This window comes from Pan paniscus, chromosome 1 (assembly GCF_029289425.2).
Source record: "Pan paniscus chromosome 1, NHGRI_mPanPan1-v2.0_pri, whole genome shotgun sequence".
Taxonomy (NCBI): Eukaryota; Metazoa; Chordata; class Mammalia; order Primates; family Hominidae; genus Pan; species Pan paniscus.
The window spans coordinates 96,487,536-96,510,223 of record NC_073249.2 but is presented as its reverse complement, the minus strand read 5'-3'; the positions used below and the strand labels follow the sequence as shown (position 1 = coordinate 96,510,223).

At 43.6% G+C, this 22,688-nt stretch overlaps 1 protein-coding gene and 1 non-coding gene across 3 annotated transcripts; one reads left to right on the top strand and one right to left on the bottom strand.

The window, feature by feature from the left end:
* Window positions 1–2,621: 2,621 nt before the first annotated feature.
* On the bottom strand, window positions 2,622–21,364 carry PGLYRP4 (peptidoglycan recognition protein 4). Of its 2 annotated transcripts, XM_057302532.2 has the most exons (9): window positions 21,047–21,364; window positions 20,403–20,497; window positions 18,626–18,715; window positions 17,693–17,906; window positions 15,614–15,732; window positions 14,142–14,294; window positions 12,912–13,110; window positions 9,712–9,830; window positions 2,622–3,447 (listed from the first exon to the last, which is right to left on the bottom strand). In XM_057302532.2, exons 2-9 carry the CDS (start codon window positions 20,449–20,451, stop codon window positions 3,269–3,271), a joined length of 1,122 nt encoding a protein of 373 aa, XP_057158515.1. In that variant the 5' UTR covers window positions 20,452–20,497; window positions 21,047–21,364; the 3' UTR covers window positions 2,622–3,268. The 2 variants fall into 2 exon arrangements, with proteins under 2 accessions (XP_057158515.1, XP_034791788.1); XM_034935897.3 differs by lacking the exon at window positions 21,047–21,364 and having other exon boundaries at window positions 2,684–3,447; window positions 20,403–20,712.
* LOC112438287 (U6 spliceosomal RNA) lies at window positions 4,124–4,230 on the top strand. Its single transcript, XR_003026742.1, has one exon. It is a non-coding gene; the product is annotated as a U6 spliceosomal RNA (small nuclear RNA).
* Window positions 21,365–22,688: the final 1,324 nt, after the last annotated feature.

Below are 22,688 nucleotides of genomic sequence, written 5' to 3'. Positions count from 1 at the left end.
ATTCCATTTCTACAATTACTTTTTCATGTATTTATTAGAGTACATCTATTAGGAGAAGTTCTCTACTATTTGGTTATTCAATTGTATTCTGTGTATAGGAAAGGAAGAATAGGTACATTTCTCTTTCCCTTTTTTTACAAGTTTTAAAGTAAAAAAGTAGATTCAGTGGATGTCCTAGCAGTGACAATTCGGGGTTTTTTTTAGTATTATCATGAATGTGCTGATTTAAACTTAACAAGCTCAGACCCATTGCAGTTGTTGTTGCTATTTATGCTCATATTGTCATTAGCCATTAGACATTGGAATTTTCCCATTAGACAGTAGAAATTTCCCAAGTCCTTTTGACCCAATATGAGAAATATTTAATAGCTTCATTGCTACCTTATATGATAAAATGTTTTAACTTATATGTTTCCCATCCCAGACCTGAAATCAGCCATTTCTCTAAGAACTGTTGATTTCTTTTACTGGGAAATGGTATTTTAAGATCACAACTTGGGTACTACAGATACTTATTGCTACCATATTGATCGGGTTTCTGGGCCCTTTCAGTGAGCAAAGGTAAAATTATTTAAGGTGAAACACCTCATATGTTCATAAATGAGTTCACCCTATTGTTTTTTTAATTCACATCCAGGGACACAGTGTATCACTTAACCTCTGCTGTGTTAATCTGTATCTCCTTTTCCCACACTGAGAATCCTACTTTCAAAAACACTGGGGATGATGGAACTAGAATATCACATAATTACTCATTTGTTTGATTCAACATCTCATACTAAACTTTCTTCTAATAACAATATTAATATTAGAACTATAATATGATGACTAAAATGATTTTAAAAACTAACTTGCAGATGCTCTCCTTATTCTCTCCCCACTTTTTTACAGTTCTACCTTATACTACATTGTCAGAGTTCATAACCATTACATACAATACTATTTTTCTAATAACTTTCATTTGGTCTTAATTCTACAAGTAAATATATATCAAATGCTTACCACCAGTCATAATGCCAGTGTCTCTAAAGTTATTTTGGTCATTTTTAAAGACATTCTCCTGTAGATTCTTACAAAGAGTCTCATGGGAATAGTATTCACAGAGTTCTTCCATGTTCATGAGAGTTTATCTGTGACCCTTGTACATAAAAGTCAATTTGATTGAACATAATCCTTGGATCACATTTTTTCTTATTTTTAAAATGTGTTATTATATTTTCTCCTAGCCCAAAATGTTGTTGTCAATAAGTCTGATGATATTTTTCTCTCTTATTAGTAATTTGTTTTTTTGTTTTTTCCTGAATGCCCAAAGGATATTTTCCACTAAAGAGAATGAGTTCTTAAAAATCCATTAGTTCAAATAGACCGTATGTTTGCATTCATCATTTTGAGTGCATCTTTTCTGGTATGAAGTGTGCCCTTTAAAAACAAAATTTCAAATTTTTTTTATTTCAGGAGGTGTTTCTAGCATAGTAGTTTTGAATATTTGTTCTGTTCCTTTACTTCAGTTTTCTTCTTTAGGGACTCCAGTTACATGTATACTTGTATCTTGTATCTTCTTTGCCTATCTTTTATATTTATCACTTTCTCTCTAATTATTTTAATGTTACTTTTTAGTTTATTTTTTATTTTAGAATTTTCCTTCGTTTTATCTTATTTTTCTTTAAAGGCATTATCCATTATGTATATCCACTTTTAACATTTTTTTTTACTGATTATTTCTGAAATTGATATTTCCTTTATTTCTTATTCTCTTCTGAGCCCCATTACCTTATTTCTGAGTTTTTGTACTTTCCATTAATTGTTCTTTCATATCTTGTATTATTTTCCTAATTATTTTAGTTCAGTTTGAAATTGTAGTTTATAGTTTTCACCCATAAGCATGTCTTTATGTAATGCTTTTATTTTCTTTATTCTGCTCCTGATTCTATTTTTATCTTAAAATGACTTTATGTGGGTTTGAACCTCAATTATTTTCTGTTGTTTATTTTATATATTAGCTTTCCTCAACTTTAAAGATGTATGGTTTTGAAAAGCTTTTTTAATTCAATCACTCTGGGACACCTTCTATTATTTTTTTCAAGTAAATGTTCAACATTATGATGGCTTATATTCAGAGAGCTTCTTGCTCCACTGCCTTTCCACACTTTCATGTGAGCTTCTTTTTTGTTTTTTCTTTTTTTAATCTCTTAGGCCCGGACTGAATTAGATTCTGTTTCCAGCAGTTCTCCCCTGTGGGGCTTTGTTCTAGAAGGGAATTTTAGCTGGCTAGTTTTGAGAGGCATAGGACCCAAACCGTTCCAGTTCCTGCAGATCTTACTACAGAATCCTTTGTGTTTACACACCATTGGAGTGTGCAAAAAGGCCTCTTGATTTTAGATGCTAAGCTGTCAAAAATTTGGGGTAAAAATATCTTGGTTATTTTAGGTTCTCATGTCCACCAGACACCCTGTTGCTTCTCTTTGCTTCCTCTTACACAGATGCTGGTACCATAGAGATCTTATGGCTCTTGGACTGAGAGGGAACAGAAACACAGAAAATGCTGGTGGTATGCGGGCACTGTCCAGAAAGTTCTTCTCCAAATAGGGGATGATGTAGTGAATTGGCAAGGTGAACATGAATTTGGATCTCTTCATTCATTTATTCATCCATTTCTCTAATAAACATCAGTAGAACCCATTAAATTTCAGACACTGCTGAGAAACAGAGGACATAGAGATGAATAAAACACAGTTCCTCCCCTGGAGAAACTCACAACCAAGTAGCAAGGATAGACATATCTATAAATAATGACAGCCATTAAATAAGGGCTACATCCAAATATATACAAGTTTATGTGTAAGCAAGGAAGGGTGGTCACGTTGACCTGAGTTATGGGTGAGGGGTGATAGGGGGGAGGTGGGGGCTGCCAGGCAGACACCAGGGGAAGGCTCACCAGGCAGAGGGGAATGGAGAGAGAGAGAGAAATGAAACAAGAACCAGCCCGTTGTCTCACCTGGCTGAGGAGTTGGGTTTCCAAGGGAGAGGAAGGTAAGGAGAGAAGAAATCTGGACTCAGACTCAGAGGGCTGTGAATGTCCAGCTATGAGGTTTGGAGGCCCTTGGAGGATGTTGGCAGGAGAGGGCATGATCATCCCAACCTGAAAAAGGAGGCACAGGACTGTGTGGCAGGGGTGGAGGGCAAAAGGTGTTGAGCCAAGCTGGATGGTTAGGACAGGAGAGACCTGACAGGGGAGGGAAAGCAGTCTCAGAAGGACCTGGGGCTTCTCTCAGTGTTTGAAATGAGGCCAGGTGCTGATGATGTTGTACAAAGCCTGCCCAGGAGACAAGGTTTGGGCCACATCACTGTGGCCCACCAGCAGGTAGTTGGGAGTCAGGTACCCCTTGACCATGGCACACTGGATCAGGTCTTGGGCTGCCTCTAGTGCTGCAGCATTGGGTGGTATACCTGCAAAACACAGCAGCCCATTGTCCACAGGATTACAGGGCACCCTGCAAAATAGAACATATCCCCAGAACCCACCCTCATCACCAAGCTAATAGATTCCACTGTTGGCAGCCTCCCTAGAGACAGGCAAAAAAAACAAGGTCAAGACTTCAGATTTCTTAGTGCCAAAGTTTTCCTGAATCAAAAGAGCCAAGCCTGGGATAATATATTCTTCTGGGGATATACAAAGCTTTTATCCACTGCAAAAGTTTAGCCTGGTAGTTCTTTATAAGGGTGCAATTTAGCCCCCCAAAGGACATTTGGCAGTGTCATGAGATATTTTTGGTTGTGAAAACTGGGATGCAGGGGAATACTAGTCGGTAGAAGCCAAGGATACTGCTAAACATCCTAGGACGGGACAGCCTCTGACAACAATGAATTATCTGAGCCAAAATATCAATTGTACTGAGGTTGAGAAACTTGATTTAATCACAATGTACTGCCTGTACCCTTTCATGTCTAGCTCAATGCTCAGCCCAGTATCAAGTCACAGTCCTGGTTCACCCCATCCCCCAACCCAATGCCCATTTTAGTATGGGCCATGTCACTGAATCAGCCCCAGTGACATGACCTCATCTTTTCAGAGGTTCAGTGAAAGGCCCTTGAGTCTAAACAAACTGATTAAGAACTTTGAGTTGTTCTCACTTTGGTAGGACATACATTAAAATTGGAATGATACAGAGAAGATTAGTGTGGCCCCTGAAGTAGGATGACATGCAAATTCGTGAAGCACTCCATATTTGTATGGAGAAATAAAGTGTTTCCTAAAGGAGCAAATGCTAAGGGAATTTGTCACCACTAGGCTGGTCCTATAAGAAATGCTGAAAGAAGTTCTACACATGGAAACTAAAGGGCAATACACACTATCATAAAATCATATGAAAGTACAAAACTCACAGGACTTATAAAGCAATTACTCAATCGAGACTGCAAAGCAACTGGGTAACCATTAACATTATGACAGGAATAAATCCTCACATATCAATATTCACCTTAAACGAAAATGAACTAAAGGCTTCACTTAAAAAATATAGGCTGACTAATGAATAAAAACACAAAATCCAACTGTATGCTGCTTACAAGAAACCCCCTAACTGGTAAATAAATTTACAGACTCAAAATCAAGGGTAGAGAAAGATATTTCATGTAAATGGAAACCAAAAAGGAGGAGGAGTTGCTACACTATATCAAGTAAAACAGACTTTAAGTCAAAACAGTTAAAAAAAAAAAGATAAGAAAGTTCATTATGTAATGATAAAAGGATCAATTCAATAAGAAGCTATAACAATCCTAAATATATATGCACCCAACTCATATATATATAATGCAACATTAATTCAAGATGGATTAAAAACTGAAATTTAAGATCTCATTACCAGAGCACCCACATTCATAAAACAAATACTGCTAGACCTAAGAAAAGAGACGAATGGCAATATAATAATAGTGGAGAGCTTCAACACCCCACTGACAGCACTAGACAGATCATCAAGGCAGAAAATCAACAAAGAAACTCTAGACTTAAATTGGACTCTAGATCAAATAGACCTAGCAGACATTTACAGAACTTTCTAGTCAACAATGGCAGAATATATATTCATCTCTTCTGCACACAGAACGTTCTCAAAAATAGACCATATGCTAGGCCACAAAGCAAGCCTCAATAAATTTTTTAAAAATTAAAATTATATCAAGTATCTTGTTGGACCACAGTGGAAGAAAACTAGAAATCAATACCAAGAGTAACTCTCAAAACTATACAAATACATGGAAATTAAACAACCTGCTCCTGAATGGTCATTGGGTCGATGATAAAATTAAGGCCAAAATTAAAGATTTTTTGAAATAAATGAAAATAGAGACACAACATACCAAAGCCTCTGGGATACAATAAAAAACAGTGATAAGATGGAATGTTACAGCATCAAATGCCTCTATCAGAAAGACAGAAAGGTCTCAAATTAACAACCTAATGTCACAACTCAAGAAAATAGAAAATCTAGAACAAAAAAAACCCAAAACTAGCGGAAGAAATAATAAAGATCACAGCAGAACTAAATGGTATTGTGTAGAACTTCTTTGAGCATTTGGTCTCTATATGAGACCAAAAAAAAAGAAATAGAAAGGATCAATGAAACAAAAAGTTGGTTATTTGAAAAGGTAAACAGAACAGAACTCACAGACCACTAGCTAGATTAACCAAGAAAAAAAGAGATAATATTAGAACACCCACAATCAGAAATAATAAAGGTTGCATTACAGTTGATACCACAGAAATAACAAAAGATTGTCAGAGATCACTATGAGCATCTCTATGCATATAAACTAAAAAACCTAGAGGAAATGGATAAATTCCTGGAAACATACAACATCCCAAGACTGAACCAGGAAGAAATAGAAATCATTAATAGACCAATAACAAATAATTAAATTGAATCAGTAATTAAAAAAAGATTCTCCCAACAACAAAAAGCCCAGGACCTGATGGATTCACAGCCAAATTCTACCAGATGTAAAAGGAAGAATACCAACCCTACTAAAATTGTTCCCAAAAACTGAGGAGGAGGGAATCCTCCCCAACTCATCTACAAAGCCACTCTGATACCAACGCCAGGTAAGGACACAACAACAACCAAAACTACAGGCCAATAGCCCTGATTAATATCGATGCAAAAGTTCACAACAAAAATCTAGCGAACTAAATCCAATAACATATCAAAAAGTTAATTCCCACAATCAAGTGGGCTTTATTCCTGGGAAGCAGAGATGGTTCAACATATGCAAATAAATAAATGTGATTCACCACATAAGCAGAATTAAAACAAAAACTATATAATAGTTTTGATGCAGAAAAAGCATTCAATTAAATCCAACATTACTTCATGATAAAAACTCTCAACAAACTAGGCATCAAAAGAACATACTTCAGAATAAAAAATCAGTATATGACAAAATCACAATCAACATCATACTGAATGGTAAGAAGTTGAAAACATTCCCCCTAAGAACTAGAAAAAGACAAAGATGCCCACTTTCACCACTCCTATTCAACACAGTATTGAAGAAAACAATCATGCAAGAGAGAGAAATAAAAGGCACCCAAATTGGAAAAGAGGAAGTCAAATCATCTCTGGTCACTGATGATATAATCTTATACCTACAAAACCCTCAAGACTCCTTCAAAAGACTCCTATATTTAATAAATAATTTCAGTAGTTTCAAGATACAAAATCAATGTACAAAAATCAGTAGCATTTCTATACACCAATAACAATCAAGCTAAGAACCAAATCAAGAACTCAATTCCATATACAATAGCTACATATAGATAGATATAGATAGATAAATACACCTGTTATATATAGGTGTGTATATGTTTGTATGTATATATATGTATTCCTAGTGTGTATATATATGTATTCCTGATATATATATATGTATTCCTAGTATGTGTATGTGTGTGTATAAATATATATATATATTTATATATATATTTATATATATATTTATATATATATACACCAAGGAGGTGAAAGATCTCTACAAGAAGAACTACAAAACACTGATGAAAAAAATTGTAGATGACACAAACAAATGAGAAGACATCCCATGCTCATGGATTTGAAGGATCAGTGTCATTAAAGTGACCATACTGCCTAAAGCAATCTACAGATTCAACGCAGTTCCTATCAAATTACAAACATCATTTTTCACAGAATTTGAAAAAGCTATTCTATAATTCGTATGGAACTAAGAAAGAACCCAAATAGCCAAAGCAATTCTAAGTAAAAAGAATAAAGCTGGAGGTATCATATTACCTGACTTCAAATTATACTACAAGACTATAGTAACCAAATTAGCATGGTACTGGTATAAAAACAGATACATAGATCAATGGAACACAATAGAGAACCCAGAAGTAAAGCCACATAGCTACACACAACTGATCTTTGACAAAGTTGACGAAAACATACACCAGGGAAAGAACACCCTATTGAATAAATGGTGCTGAGAAAGTTGGATAGTCACATGCAGAAGAATGAAACTAGACCCACTGTATATAAACATTAACTCAAGATGGATTAAAGACTTAAATTTAAGATCTCAAACTATAAAAATCTTAGAAGAAAACCCAGGAAAAAACTCTTCTGGAAATGGGCCTAGGCAAAGCATTTATGACTAAGTCCTCAAAAGCAAATGCAACAAAAACAAAAAAAGACGAATGGGACTTAATTAAACTAAAATATTTCTTCACAGCAAAAGAAATAATCAACAGAGTAAACAGACAACCTACAGAATGGAGAAAATGTTTGCAAACTATGCATCTGACAAAGAGCTAATACCCGGAATCTACAAGGAACTCAAACAACTTTTAAGGAAAAAAGTCAGCTCATTAAAAAGTGAGCAAAGGACGTAGACAGACATTTTTCAAAAGAAGACATGCTAGCAGCCAAAAACCATGAAAATGCTCAACATTACTAATCATCAGAGAAATGCAAATTAAAATCACAATGAGATAGCATCTTACACCAGTCAGATTGACAGAGACCGAGACCATCCTAGCCAACATGGTGAAACCCTGTCTCTACTAAAAATTTAAAAATTAGCTGGGTGTGGTGGCATGCACCTGTAGTCCTAGCTACTCGGGAGGCTGAGGCAGGAGAATTGCTTGAACCCGGGTGGCGGAGGTTGCAGTGAGCCGAGATCACACCACTGCACTCCAGCCTGGCGACAGAGCAAGACTCTGTCTAAATAAATAAATAAATGAATAAATAAATAAATAAATAAATAAGTCAAAAAATAACAGATGTTGCTGAGGATGCAGAGAAAAGGGAATGCTTACACACTATTGATGAGAATGTAAATTAGTACAACCTCTATGGAGATTTATCAAAGAGCTAAAAATAAAATAGCCATTTGATTCAGCAATCCAAATAGTATCACCCCAAAGAAAAAGAAATCATTATATCAAAAAGACATTTGCACTCATATGTTTATCTCAACACTATTCATAATAGCAAAGGCGTTGAATCACTTCAATGTCCATCAATGGATGACTGAATAAAGAAAAGGTAGGGTGCGTGTGTGTGTGTGTGTGTGTGTGTGTGTGTGTGTGTGTACACCATAGAATACTATTCAGCCATTAAAAAATGAAATCGTGGCATGGTGGCTCACTTTGGGAGGCCGAGACGGGAGGATCATGAGGTCAGGAGTTCGAGACAAGTCTGGCCAACATGATGAAAGCCTGTCTCTACTAAAAATGCAAAAATTAGCCAGGTGTGGTGGCATATGCCTGTAGTCCTAGCTACTCGGGAGGTTGAGGCCAGAGAATCGCTTGAACCCAGGAGGCGGAGGTTTCAGTAAGCCAAAACTGCACATTGTGTTCCAGCCTGGGTGACAGAGCGAGACTCCATCTCAAAAAAAAAAAAAAAAAAACAAAGAAAGAAAAGAAAAGAAATCATGTCTTTTACAGCAACATAAGTGGAAATGGAGGCCATATTCCTAAGTGAAATGACTCAAAAACAGAAAATGAAAAACTACATGTTCTCACTTATAAGTGAAAGCTAAACAATGGGTACATATTGGCACACAGAGTACAATAATAGACATCAGAGACTTCAAAAGGTGGGAAGGTGAGAGCAGGATTAGGGATAAGACGTTATTTAATGGGTACCATGTACACTACTCAGGTGATGGGTACACTGAAAGCCCAGACTTCACCACTGTGTAATATATCCATGTAACACAATAGATTTGTAGCCCCTAAATCTATGAAAATGAAAAAAAAAAGTAAAATAGAGCTCTGAGCCACGACAATTCTCAGTGTGCACTCTCAGTGCAAAGACTGGGGCTCACTGTGGCTTTGGCATATAAGGCAAAGTGTCTCTACATTGTTGTCATGGTAACCAAGAGAAGATGCATCTGCTGACCAAGATGAGCTAAAAATAAGCACAAATATCTTTTCCCCTTACTTTGCATGTTCCTTACATATTGGAAGAAAGAGACATTTGGCTGGGTGTAAAGGAGGGTAGATATAGGGTGAGCATTATGTCTGGGGGTCACCTCTGGTCACACTCAGCTGAGTCAAATGTTGGATTGGAAGCTGGGTCAATCAAGCATATGCAGGCACTAAAATGACGCTTGAGACTGAGACTTTGTCTTCCGTGTCAGATGCTCTCTTTCAAATACCATGCAATGACCCTACTGACCAAAGCATCCACTTACCTGTGAAGGTGCCCATGAAGGTAATGCCCAGGGCAATGTCATCGTAGCCAGGGGTGGAGGAGCCTTGGACATTCCAGCCCACCCCTTCATAAATGGCGCCATCCTGGCCCACCAGGAAGCTAGAGGACCACAAGGGGAGATGGAGACCAGCGTGAAATTCTGGAATTGTTTCTCTCTTTCATGTATTAATTTATTCATGTCTTTACTACTTCAGACTTTGATTATCTATTGGATTCTAAGCGCTGGGTTACAGAAACAAGACAGAGTCCTTGCCAATGGAGTGCTGGTAAACTAGCTCAGGGGGAATGAGGGAGGCAGGGTAGGGAGAGGGAATCCCAATTTACAGCATATGCTGATTTCTGTGGTGTAAACCTCTCACTATAGCAGATTTCAGGTGACCAACAATTTAACAACCAGCTCTCAAAATTCCAGAATCTCTAACAATCAGCTCTCATGAGCTGGCACAAGCCCATTCGGCTCCAGCACACCACTGCGGCCCCCAGGTAGCTCACAGTCAATGAAGATAAAAGAGAATGACAGCTTTCAATCCCTAGGCCTTTTCTCCTTCTCACCAAGAAAACAGTTTCCCCCAAGGTGACCCAGGATCTCCTTACCATTAAATACAAAGTAAACTTCCCCAATCTTTCCTGACTTGATCTCTCTGTACATTTGACTCTGCCACACCTCTTGACTTCTCAGAACACTCTCTTCCCTTAGCTTCCATCACACCACACTCTCTTGGCTTTCTTCTCCAGCTGCTCTCCCTCCACACCTCATCTTCCTGCACCCTTTCCTTAAATGTGAGGTTCCTCAGGATGCTATCCTCAGCTCTCTTCTCCCCATACTCCACACAGGACTAACCCATCCACTTCCTTGGCTTCAGTTGCTATCCATGAAAGTCCGCATGTTCACAACTGGACCCATCTTCTTCGTCACCTGTTCCCCTTTCTGGTATCCCCATCTTGGTGAAAGGCATGGTCACCCACCCACCCATTGGCCCCAGCCAGGAATACAGGCATCAGCCCACCCACTTCATCCACTCATTAACCCAGGCTTGTCAATGATGTCTCCTAACTACACTCCCTGATCTGCCCTGCACCCTGGTCATTAACCATTAACCTCCACTGACCTCTGAAATTCTTCCACTTCTCTCTGTAACCTCTGCTACCATCACAGGGATGTCACCACTCAGTCCTGCCTGGATTGCTGCACAGTCCTCAGATCTCACGGCCTCCAGTTCCACCCTTTCCCATCCAGTCCATTCCTCAAGGGTAGCCAGACTGGTCTTTCTAAAATACAAATCTTACTATGTCAAAACCCTGTTTTCAGTACCTCAGCACTGAGTGCACACACCCCAGCTTAAGTTACAAGATCCTTCTGACATTGACCGTGTCTGCCTCCCCAGCATCAGCTCTACCACACTCCTCTTTGACATCTATATTTATCCCAGTGAACTTCTCTCAGCTCCCCACAGGCACCTCTCTCAGGCTGGAATTCAGTCCTTTCCACAGAGGCCATTTCCCTCTTCCTGAATCACTCTTCCTGCTTCCTCCTCCCACTCAACTGTAAGGCCTCAGCTAATCTGATGTTCCCACAGGGATTGCTTCCTTCACGCCTATTTTCCTGGCATCCTAAACCTCCCGTCTACCCTCCATGTGTCCCCTATAATAATGTTTAACCTACCCTACTAGAACTTATTTGTTTGAATTACTTTTCTTCCTCACTAAAGCATTGGCTCCATGCAGGCAAGAACCATATCTGTGAGGCACATCCGATGGCATCCCCAGAGTAGCCTTGTGCCACGCAGAGTACACATTCAATTACATGTTCAGTGAATTGTAATCTATGAAGGAGGGAGTGTGTCATCCTGACTACAGACCACCTCAATGAAAGAAAATGACACAGTCATAATGCTGTAATAGAAGAGGATACAATACAAGGTCCAAGTCAAGGGACAGGCAACTACCCTCTGAGACCTGAATGGAAAAAGGGAAAGGGCCTCCCCTCAGCCTCCACCACTTTCCAGTTTAGGCTTTCCAAATTTACAGTCCATTTTCAGGTATTCACTCTTATTAAAGACAGCAACGCTGCAAGTAATCCTGTATGGCAGGACCTAGCAAAGCACTTGGTAGGTTCTGATACGTCATAGGTGTTGGAGGGAAGGTTTTCTCCTATCTTGAAAAGGGTGCTACTAAAATGGGGACAGAGAGCAAGGGGCCAGAAAGGGGAGAGACAGTCAGCCCAGAATCATGTACCAAGCAATGGTAAATTCATCGCTAAGCCATAAATGGCCCTAGAGTTAAGGGTTCCTTCTATGAATGTGCATGAATATGCCAAATGGTCTACCAGTAGCTTTTTCTGATATTTAAAATTTAGTGTGAATTTTCCTGATGGGACGTTACATGGGGTCTAACACCGGATGTCTTATCTGCAAACTCTGAAAGCATCCTTCAAGAAATTTCTACTTGTTTTGTGGACTATTCATTTTGTGTGTTTGTGTAGCAGTTTTTAAAATCAATACTTTTTAATGGAAACATCTTGATCAAAAATGTGTCACAGAATTTTGAGACCCTTTAAGATAATGCTTAATGGGGAAAAAAAAGAGAAATGTTTACTCTTCCACTTAGGTCGGTGTCTTCCTTATTAAAGAATCACAGACCTTAGCATTAGAGAAATCAAAAGATAGTATTTGGTCTCTCCCCCGCCTTCAGACAGGAAGGATATCCTTCCCAAGGAAGTTGGTGGTTTCTAGAAGCAGAGAAGCAGCACGGGTCTACCATGAGGGGGAACCACTTCAGGCTGTGGCCAAAGTGAGCAGCAGAGCCCCAGCCTCTGAGTAGGAGGCGGTGGTTACACAAACAAAGCACAATCTTTCGATTATCTTTTCTACAGGTGTCACAATCTTGCATGCGTACTGCTTCCTCCAGTGACTTTTTGGCAGAGTTTTAGCATCCGTCATGCCAGTGTACTACCTTTAGTAGGTACACGTCTTGAGAACATGTTTGGGCAAATGACTACCCCCTTGGCTATCTCCTAAGAAAGACCCAGGCAGGGTCGTGTGATGAATTCATTTGGTTATCCATACAGTGCCTCTCCTATGGTGACTACCCAGTAAATATTAGTTCCCTTTCCCCTTCCTTTCAAAGGCTCAGTTTCTGCCCCCAAGGGAAAAGAAGCCCAGGGTACCCAGACCCACTCACTTATACCCAATGTCGCATGACTTGAGCCTGTCTATGTAGAAAGACTGGATGTCCCGGACCAGCAGGCGGCACTCATCAGAAATGTTGCAGGTCCTCCCGGCAGTGTGGATAATGATGCCATACTTCGCTGGGAGAGTCATCCTGGGACAGTGGGTCTCCCTGGCTCCCCACACAGACCGTGGGACAACGCTGGGGCAAGCTGAGGTGGGGCGAGAAACCACAGAGGGTTCATCTTCCCCATCTATGCCAGCCACTTCTCCACCGTAGGCTGATATAATGCTCAGGACCCTCAACTTCCCAAACCCCTCTGGGTCTCCCACCCTGCCCCCAACAGTGGGACTTGAGAGCAGACAGTGTCCCGCAGTGGGACATGGACATTTTATTCTAAGAATGAGTATTTGAGTCATTTGTGATCCATGAAACTCTCTGTCAATGTAAGCGATCATTTATGTTAACAGATGGCACCAGAGATCAAATTTACTCAAGGCTTTAATATAATAGAGATGAATCTTCTTTCAATCTTGATTAAGCCCAAGAAAAGGCTGAAAGTGCTTATTAAATTTACTGTTTTTGATGTTGCTGCTTGTTAAACCCAAAATGGTATCCACCTTTTATTATCTGAATTATGTTAAGCTCTTTCTTTAAAGTCTGTGTAAGTGGTGGTCTAAGTTTTCTGCAGCACTTCAGTCTATTCGTGTAGTTTTGGTTTTTGTATTCAGAAATGTGTGTTTGTGTGTGTTCATGTGTAAACATATGAGTGTATAAATATGTGTATAAATGTGTCCAGTCCCTTTCCATTGTTTCCTCCCTTGCACTTTTCTCCATATAACATCCCAATATGTCACTTATTTATTTGCTTATTGTCTTTCTCTGCCCTCTAGACTGAAACTTCATGAGGCCAGGGACTTTTGCTTTTCATTCCTGAGTATATTTTCAGGTCTAGAAGGTGTTCAGTAATTGCTTGTTGAGTGATGGAAGAAAGGAGTGTGCATATATGACACCAGGGATAATGCTATGGCTCTTTCATATGAGGAATCTGGGGGACAAAGAGGTGGCCTGGAGGTTTCCTCTCAAGATTTGCCAGCCCCAAGAGTTCAGAGAGTTGGGTGGCCAGTTGCCTTCCAGAAGGAATCTAATGGGCCCTACTGAAAAGGTCACTCCCAATGGTATTTCCGAGTTAGTTGGGGTGAGCCCAGTGGCAGGCCCAGTAGGGTTGAAGAAAGATCTTACCTTTCTTCAGGCTTGTCTTCTGCCGAGGGGCCAGGCAGTTCTCGCCTTTCACAAGAAGTGGCTGAACATAACTGGATGACAGGTGGCCCTTCTGGACAGCATAGGTGATTAGGTTTTCCATGGCCGACAGGGCAGCAGGGCTGGGACTGTGGCCTAGAAGAGAGAAATCTGTGGGAAACCTCCACCCAGCCTGAGTTTCAGGGGATCTTTTGGGGAAGGAGAAGATGCTGTGCCAGCCCCTGCACAGCTGATGGAGAGGAAGAAAAGGGAACAGGTTATGCCCCCAGTTGGAGAGGCTGAGAATTAAGGATCTGCCTGGAAAGGTCTCTCAGTGGCTCAAAATGAAGTCCTTTCCCATCCCAAATACCTGCCACACTTCACCTCCTCTCTCCATGAAAGAGCTCAGAAGCAGCACCAAGCCCAGCAGCACCCGCCAGGCCAGGCCAGGGTTTCCCATCAGAAGGGGCCCCTCCAGGCATGTGTCAGGCTCTTTGCCTACAATAACTCATTTAATCAGCAGCACAAACCTCTGAGAGATGCTATTATTAACTGCATTATTTGTGAAGAGGAACTTGAGGCTCTGAGAAGTAACATGCTCAAGATCCCAAGCTAACAACAAATGGAAATGAGTAGTCATGAAAACAAAAGCAAAAACAAGATAAACACAGAGTCCTCTGGAATGCTGGGAAAACCACCCAGGAGCTGGAGATAAAAGATATGGACCATGTTCTGATTCCTCTCCTTCTAGCTGTGTCACTTGGGGTCATCGACCTCTCTGAAACCCAGACTGCACCTCTGCACAACAGGGGTCATGAAATCTACCTGGACTATCTCAAAAGGTACTGGAAGGGGAAAATGAGAAACTAGGTATGTAAGATCTCTGTTAACGGGAAAGGGTACACAAATTCAAAGGAATGGTCCTGGAGTACATATGTTAAGATGCATGTGGCAAGGGGCCTTGGAGCAACAGTCCAGAAAGAAGTAGAAGAGAGTCAGAGATTAGGGGACCCAGAGTGTTTTTTTTTTTTTTTTTAGAAATATATAGAAAATCTAGGAGTAAGAGATGAAAGGAAGAGGTGCCTGGCAGGAACTTGGAAAGCATGGCCCACAGCCACAGAATGGTCAGAGCTCAAGAGGAAGATGTGTTAGTCATTGACGTAGAGGAGAGAGCTGAAGCCCAGATAAGCTTGCAGAGAGACGACTGGTCAGCATCTCCACATACAAGATGGCTAGAGGAAGAAGAGCCTGTTTACAGGGGTTGAGAAGGAAGCCAGGGCAGTAGGAAGAGACGCTTCACAAAGTCATTTCCTGGAAATCAAGGAAGAAGAAAATTCCAAGAGAGAGTAGGTCTTCAGAGAAGTATGAGAAGGATAAGAATACAGCAGAGTAGCAGATAGCTACTTCCCATGAAGTGGCCCCGAGACAAAGGATTAGATAACTCTTCGGAGAAGGTCAGCTGTGATAACTGTTACCTTTCTTAGTGCCGAAGAAGGCAAAGCCCAGGGAGATGTTGTTGTAGCCTTGGGTGTGCACTCCTTGGATATTCCAGCCAACACCTTCATACACCCTGCCATCATCCCCAACCAGGAAGCTATGGAGCAAGATAATACAGGTTTCATGGCTGGCACTGTAGGATATTCCTGAGAGGTGAAACCACTTACCCAGCCTCAAAATGGAGAAGGACTGAAGCCATGTTCACTAAAAGGAATTTGCACGAACTCTTCCCAGACATTGAAAAGAACAAGTCATTTATACTAGTCCTTAGAATTCAGAAGGACCCACTCTCACACTCCCTACCCCCTTCCCTTTTCAGAGGCTGCAGTTTTACCATAAATCATTCTACATGCTCAGGAGAAGAGGTCCTAGAGGTTCCATGGTAACTGACCACACAATGGAAGGCTCTTCTGTCTTCCACACTTCCTTAAACAGGGCTCTCCTACCTCCTCCAAAGTGTGTGCTGCCTGTGTGATCCACGCAGAGCTGTTCATTTGATTTCTCCCTGTCACGTAACTGTCCTACATAGACTTCCCAAGAAATAGCTCCTGAGACAAGGACGAGGATGCAGGCACTTCATCTGCAAAGAGATCTAACAGAGCAGGAGCACCATCATCTCAGACAAACACCACCACTTTAAATTCCAGCTCCCTTTCTAGCCTCATGTATTTCAAGGAAATCACTTCTCTTCTAAAAAACAAGCAGCCAGAAAGAGCAGACAGTAAAACACAGATAAGACAGCTCAGGCGCAGAGAGGGGTGGGAGGACAGTCCCTTGAGTAACTGCCAAACTTCACCCTCGTACAATTGGCCCCAGTAAAACAGTGGGCCTTAATAAGCACATTCCTTTCCCTTCAGGTGCACTAAGATAAGGAAGCTAAAAGCAGACTGGGGGGCGGTGGGGATATGCCTGCAGCTGCAGAAAGATGTATGGGAACAGACACACAACTCTCCCTCCCAGATAAGCACAACAAAGACACAGAAGCAGTCCAAGCCTCTGATAAACTCTCCCACCCTGAAACCTTAAAAACTCTTAGTCTGTAAGAGAGTAGGCTCTGACCTAACTTGGCCAAAAGCCTCTCTCAGTTTTGTTTTTTCTAAAATAAACCAGTCCTCGACTGTCGAGCCACCTTTCATGGTTCTTTCCTCTTTAATTCTTACAGGATCCCAGAAGCCAGGGTGAGGAGAGTGAGACAGAAGGAAGAAAGCCAGCAAAGTATGTGAAATTGGGCTGGCTCACAGTGGCTACCTGTGACTCCACCCCACCCTGTGGCCTTCCCAGGAGCTGTGTACATGCGCTTTAGAACTGCCTCTCATAAGGGCTGGGGTTGAGGAGGCTACACACCAAGCCCTGTCCCCCAGGAAGGCATTCACTCCCTTTTGTCGTCAGGGGCTGGGGGAAGATCTGAAGCAGGAAAGCAGAGAGATGTGTTGTGCACTTGAGGCAGGAAGCCATCACTGCACTCAGGAACTGTCCACAGCTAGCCAAAGTCAGAGGTGAGCCAAGGGCATGTGGTATGGGCACCAGTACAACCTACTAGAGCGATCATTACAGGAACAGATGGACATTTGCCTCACTGAGGCTGGAGCCCATGTGTGTGGTGTGGAGGAGCACACCAGGGATGAAGAGAGCCAGTTTAGGCTCCATGGGTCCATAGATATGTGACCTCAAATTAATCAGCCTCCCTCCCTTGGGCCCCTCTTCCTAGGGCAAAGAGATGGTGACACCTGCCTACCAGTCGGGAGAGCTAAAGCCCTCATGTATGAGGAAGTCGTTTGCAATCTGTAGTGTGCTGTGCAAGCCAGGGTTGGGGGAGGGTAGAGAATACAGTTATTACTTAACCTTCCTTGCTTCCTCCTGGGAGCTCTCAGAGACAGGCACCTCACAGAAAAATCCAAAGGATTGGGAGTTTCATGGGGGTTTTAAATATTTTATTCATCATAAAACATATAGGACCACAACCCAGAAAATGAGGAAAAGGGATGAGAAGGGACAGGAGAAGAATCCCAGGGAAGCAACACTGACCATGTGCCGTGGGACCCAGACCCAGCTCTTACTTGTAGGCCACATCACACCCACTGTTGTTGTGGACATGATGGGCCTGCAGTTCCCGCAGTCTCTGGCTGCAGACTGTCTGGTCGTGACACTCCAGTCCAGGGACATGGTGTATAACAAGGACATTCACTGGCGTGGTCAGCTGAATACTGCAGCCAACAGCTTCTGCCCCCCATGCCTTGCGAGAGACCGTGGTGAAGACATCTGTGGGAAGGCCTTGCTGACATCACTCAGCGCACCTGCCCCATCACTACCGCATTAGCCGGCCAAGCTGAACATGCAGGCATGGGCTGTGTCGGCCCCTTGGTAGTGGAAGAGCCTTCAACAGGCAGGTGCACCTGCCCTGCCCACCTCTACATACCCATCTCTCCAACACTCACCCTGAACACAGACTCTGCACCTGGCCAGGGAGCCTAATGCTTTGCTCCCCCATCCCATAATGTCCCCTACTCATCTCCTCCCCTGCTGTGGTCCAGGCTCTGCACTTCAGGAAGCATCACCTGCTTGTCCCTGGGGAAAGCCCTGAGCAGCCTGGCTTGGTGTCACCTCAGCATTCAATGTGTGCTCTCTGATCATTTCCTCTGTGGTTCTGAGTGTTCCCTGAGGGGACTGCATCTTCTCCCCCCAGCAGGGGCTATGTCTCCCCCTCAGTCTGAGGACTCCCTGAGGGCAAGGTTTGGGTCTCCCTCCACAGGGAGTCCCTGTCTGCAGAGGCTGTTTCCCCTCTTCCTGGGTTTCTAGCCCTCCAGCACCAGCCTTCCATCCCAAGGACCTGGGTAATTAATGCAGGTGGTTTACTGGTACTGCTCTCTGCACTTCAACCCCATTTTCCCCCTCCCAGTCACATGTGGCTTTGCAGACCTCAGAAACATTTCCGATCACATGAAAAACCCCAGCTCGTCCCAAAACCCCCTTACTATCCAGATCCAGTTTACCTTTTTCAGTGAGCTGGGAGATGTTCTCAAATAGGTACTGGAGCCCCTCTGATACCTGTTTAGCTTGTGTTTTGTTCCAGGAGGAATCACCTGCAAAGGAATAATCCCATTTTGCATCAGAGAGCACCAATACCAGCCATCATGGTGGCACCAGCTCTGAACAGAAACAGCCATCCCCTCTCCACTGCCCCTCTGCCTCCTCAAATCCCAGAGCCTCCTCTAAGAAATCTCTCTGGGCTGACCAGAGGGCCACCTCTAATAGCAGCAGGTGGCATAACTTCTTTCCATGCCAACTCTGGGAAATCCCCTGGGATAGGCAAGGAGTTGGAAATGTTATCCTTTTCTCATGAGCTGTATCTACACACACAATTGGTGGGAAAAAAAAAAAAACTAGAAATGTATTCACACACTTCAAAACCACAAAGTCCTCTCTTGTGTGCATTTTACCAAAGCAATGGGGAAGCGTGTGTGAAGAACGGGTTAGAATTACCTGCACGGCTCAGACCAGTTCCCCCGGGATTGATTTTAGGGACGTGTGCTATGCCCATTCTCCCGTCTGAAGCCCATGGGGGATGGGCAGGGTGTTGATTGAGACCCTTACCCACAAGGAGCTTTCTCTTATTGACAAGCACAAACCCAAGCCATAGGCTGGACTCTGATTGACATCATAATAATACAAATGTAATCCTTGCTCCTGTTTATTTGCTTTTACTGCCCACGTATTGCTATATCTTCAGGTGCATTATCTCATTTAATCCTCACAGTGAGTTTAGGAAGTCATAACTATCTCAATTTTCAGATGGGAAAATAAAGGTTTATAGAGCTTAATTGCTTGTTTAAAATCATTCCTAGAGGCAGAGCGAGGACTTGAATCCAGGTCTATAGGCTCCAAGTTCTGTGCTCTATGTACAATCTATTCTTTCTCCTTAAGAGAGAGTAGGTTTTGGGGGGTTTTTTCGTTTTGTTTTGTTTTTTGTTTGTTTGTTTGTTTGAGACGGAGTCTCACTCTGTCACCAGGCTGGAGTGCAGTGGCTCAATCTCGGCTCACTACAACCTCTGCCTCCCGGGTTCAAGCAGTTCTCTCATGCCTCCCTCCCGAGTAGCTGGGACTACAGGAGCGCGCCAGATGGAGTTTCACCATGTTGGCCAGGATGGTCTCGATCTCTTGACCTCCTTATCTGCACGCCTCGGCTTCCCAAAGTGCTAGGATTACAGGCGTGAGCAACTGCGCCCGGCCAAGAGAGAATGAGTTTGTTTTTGTTTGTTGGTTTGTTTGTTTTTTGAGACAAGTTCTCGCTCTGTCACCCAGGTTGGAGTGCAGTGGCACGATCTCATCTCACTACAACCTCCATCTCCTGGCTTCAGGCAATTCTCCTACCTCAGCCTCCCTCCCGAGTAGCTGGAACTAGAGGCAAGTGCCACCACACCCAGCTAATTTTTGTATTTTTAGTAGAGACGTGGTTTCACCATGTTGGCCAGGATGGTCTCCATCTCTTAACCTCGTGATCTGCCCACCTAGGCCTCCCAAAGTGCTGGGATTACAAGCATAAGCCACCACCCCTGGCCAAGAGAGAGTAATTTTTGTTGTTGTTGTTTTTTGTTTTTGAGACAAGTTCTTCCTCTGTCACTCAGGCTGGAGTGCAGTGGTGGGATCTCGGCTCACTGCAGCCTTGAACTCCTCAGGCTCAGATGAACAGTAGGTATTTTTTAATTCCTATTATGAGACTTTAGGATCACCCTTCTCGGTTGCTCTTTGGCCCAGGGAAAGAAAACTTACCCCAGGCCTGGAGACCCAGAGCAGAGAAGACAAGAAGCCACGGCAGCATCCCCACGTGGTCCCAGGACACCAATCTGGAGAGTGTGGATGGCAGCCTGAGAGAGACGCTGACAGTTGTTAACATGACCATTCTCAATTTGCAGAGCATCCCAAACCCTGACTGCAGTGGGTGCCATCTGCCTCCTCTACCATCCTGTGGCCTCCTGAGGGCCAGCACCTGCTTCAGTCTTCTCAGGGCCCCCAGCATACAGCAGGTGCTCAGCATCCCTGTCCTATTATTACCCGAGGAACTCAATTTCATCACGTGCCCACGGCGTGCAAGGCTGTGTACACACTTGCACATGCAGTCTTATTTAATTAGTCCTCACACTAATCCTGTCATGTAAGACTGTTAACCCCCATTTTTACAGACAAAGGAAGTAAGATCCAAGAATGGTACAACCGAGAAATCCAGACTCATATGGATGGGTCTGATGCAGAGAATCCCTTCCCAGCTGGGAATATGCCAGATGAGGGAGATATAGGAGTAGGAGGGGTTCCTAGTTCTAGGGCAGAGGAAATCCAATCCTTAACACTCTTTCTGGTGGATTCCAGTCCCTTTGCTGGAAGAGGGCTTCTGAAGAAGAAACACATACTCAACTCACAGATATATGTGGGTCCTGTGCTGTCCCAGCCCAGCAGGTCAGGGTGCAGTCAGCTTGCCCCTGATTGGCCAGCAGCTCCTTCCCTTCCAGACTTGGCCTCCAGGCCCTGCCCTTCTTCACCAACTGGTGCCTTCTCCTCCAGCCTTCACTCTCCCTAGCCCTAGAGGGCACTCCCTCCCTGGAAATGGAGCACTCGGGCTCTAGCTTCCCAGAGAGAAGAAGAGAGCCCAGGATCCCTAACAAAAGATGGGAGAGAAGGGAAGACAGAGGGCAAGGCTCTGAGCCAGCTCCTTTCACAGCACCTGGAGAAATGCAAGTGGGACCAGACTCAGGCTGAGAGCACCTGGGGACCCGCCCTGTGAATAAGCCCAGGTAGCTCCTCCCTGGGAAAGGGCAAGATTGCCCAACACTCCGGAGAGCTCGTCCTCAGCCCCAACCTGGGAAAGCCTGCAGGGCCTGAGGGTTGTGTCTGCAACATCTAGAAACTTCCTGCCTGTGAAGATCTGCTCCAGGAGCCTGAAGACTGTGGATTGAAGTCACTCACCAACACCACCTTTTACCAGGGTCATGAGCAGGGTCAGGATGGACAGAGAGAAACTGGGAGGTACAATCTCAGGAAACAGCTCACGATGCCTAATTCTGCCCCAATAGCTTACATGTCTGCCCATCATCCTCCCGCCTGCCACTCCCCACCGTCGGCATCAAGCTGCCACCTACCACAGAAAGCCTCCCACAAACCAAGAATCTCCAGCTCCTCGCCATGTTCCAGTTGTCACCTAATCTCATTCCACATTCTGCAACCTGGACTTACAGCCCTTGAGTCTTCACAGAGGAAACTCTGCATGACACTTTCCAAGAACGCAGTAGGATGCAGTCTCCACGGGGACCTGCAGAGCCTCTCATGTCCCGGAGGGTGGGGCAGCCTCCCTAGACACTTAGGAAGTGCCCTGAATCCAGAACAGTTGCTCTCAGTGAGCTGCAGTCCCACTCTCAGACTGGGCTCCCCAGGAGCGCTCTCTGGATGGGGCCCCTTGAGCATGCGCCAGGTCTACCTGGCATTCATCCCAGTCATGCACCCAGACCCAGGCTGGAGCTGTGTGATGAGCAGGGGCTGCTGAGCTCTGTCCTGGGGTGAGGGTGAATGTGGGGCAGAGCCGGAGACAGAGATGAAGGAGACCAAGAACTGCAGCCTGGGACCAGCACTGTAGGGACCCTGGTAGTTTCCCCAGCCTGGCAACATGCTGTTTCTCCATGCCTTTTGCTGGCCGCCCATCCTAAATAAGTAGAACAGCTCTCAAAATGAGGAGGTTTCTGGGCTTGCATCCGGGGCACCAAGGACTTGAGGAGACTCGGTTCCCCTTTTTGGAGCGGCTTGGGGAGGGGAAGCCCAAGAAGAGATTGGGTGGTGGCTGCCAAAGGGGATCAACAGATTCTCTGCCCCATCCAGAGACCAACAGATTCTTGAGGACTAACAGACTGAGGGCTGTCCGGGACAAGGGCATCAGGAGGGAGGAAGAGAGCAGTGCGGGTTGTCCCTCTCTGATTCTGTGAACTCAGAATCCCGAGAGGACCTCCTAAGTCCTAAATTATCTGGCCCCCAGCCCCATCTCACTCCACGCTGCCAGAGCAGGCTCCCAGTGCT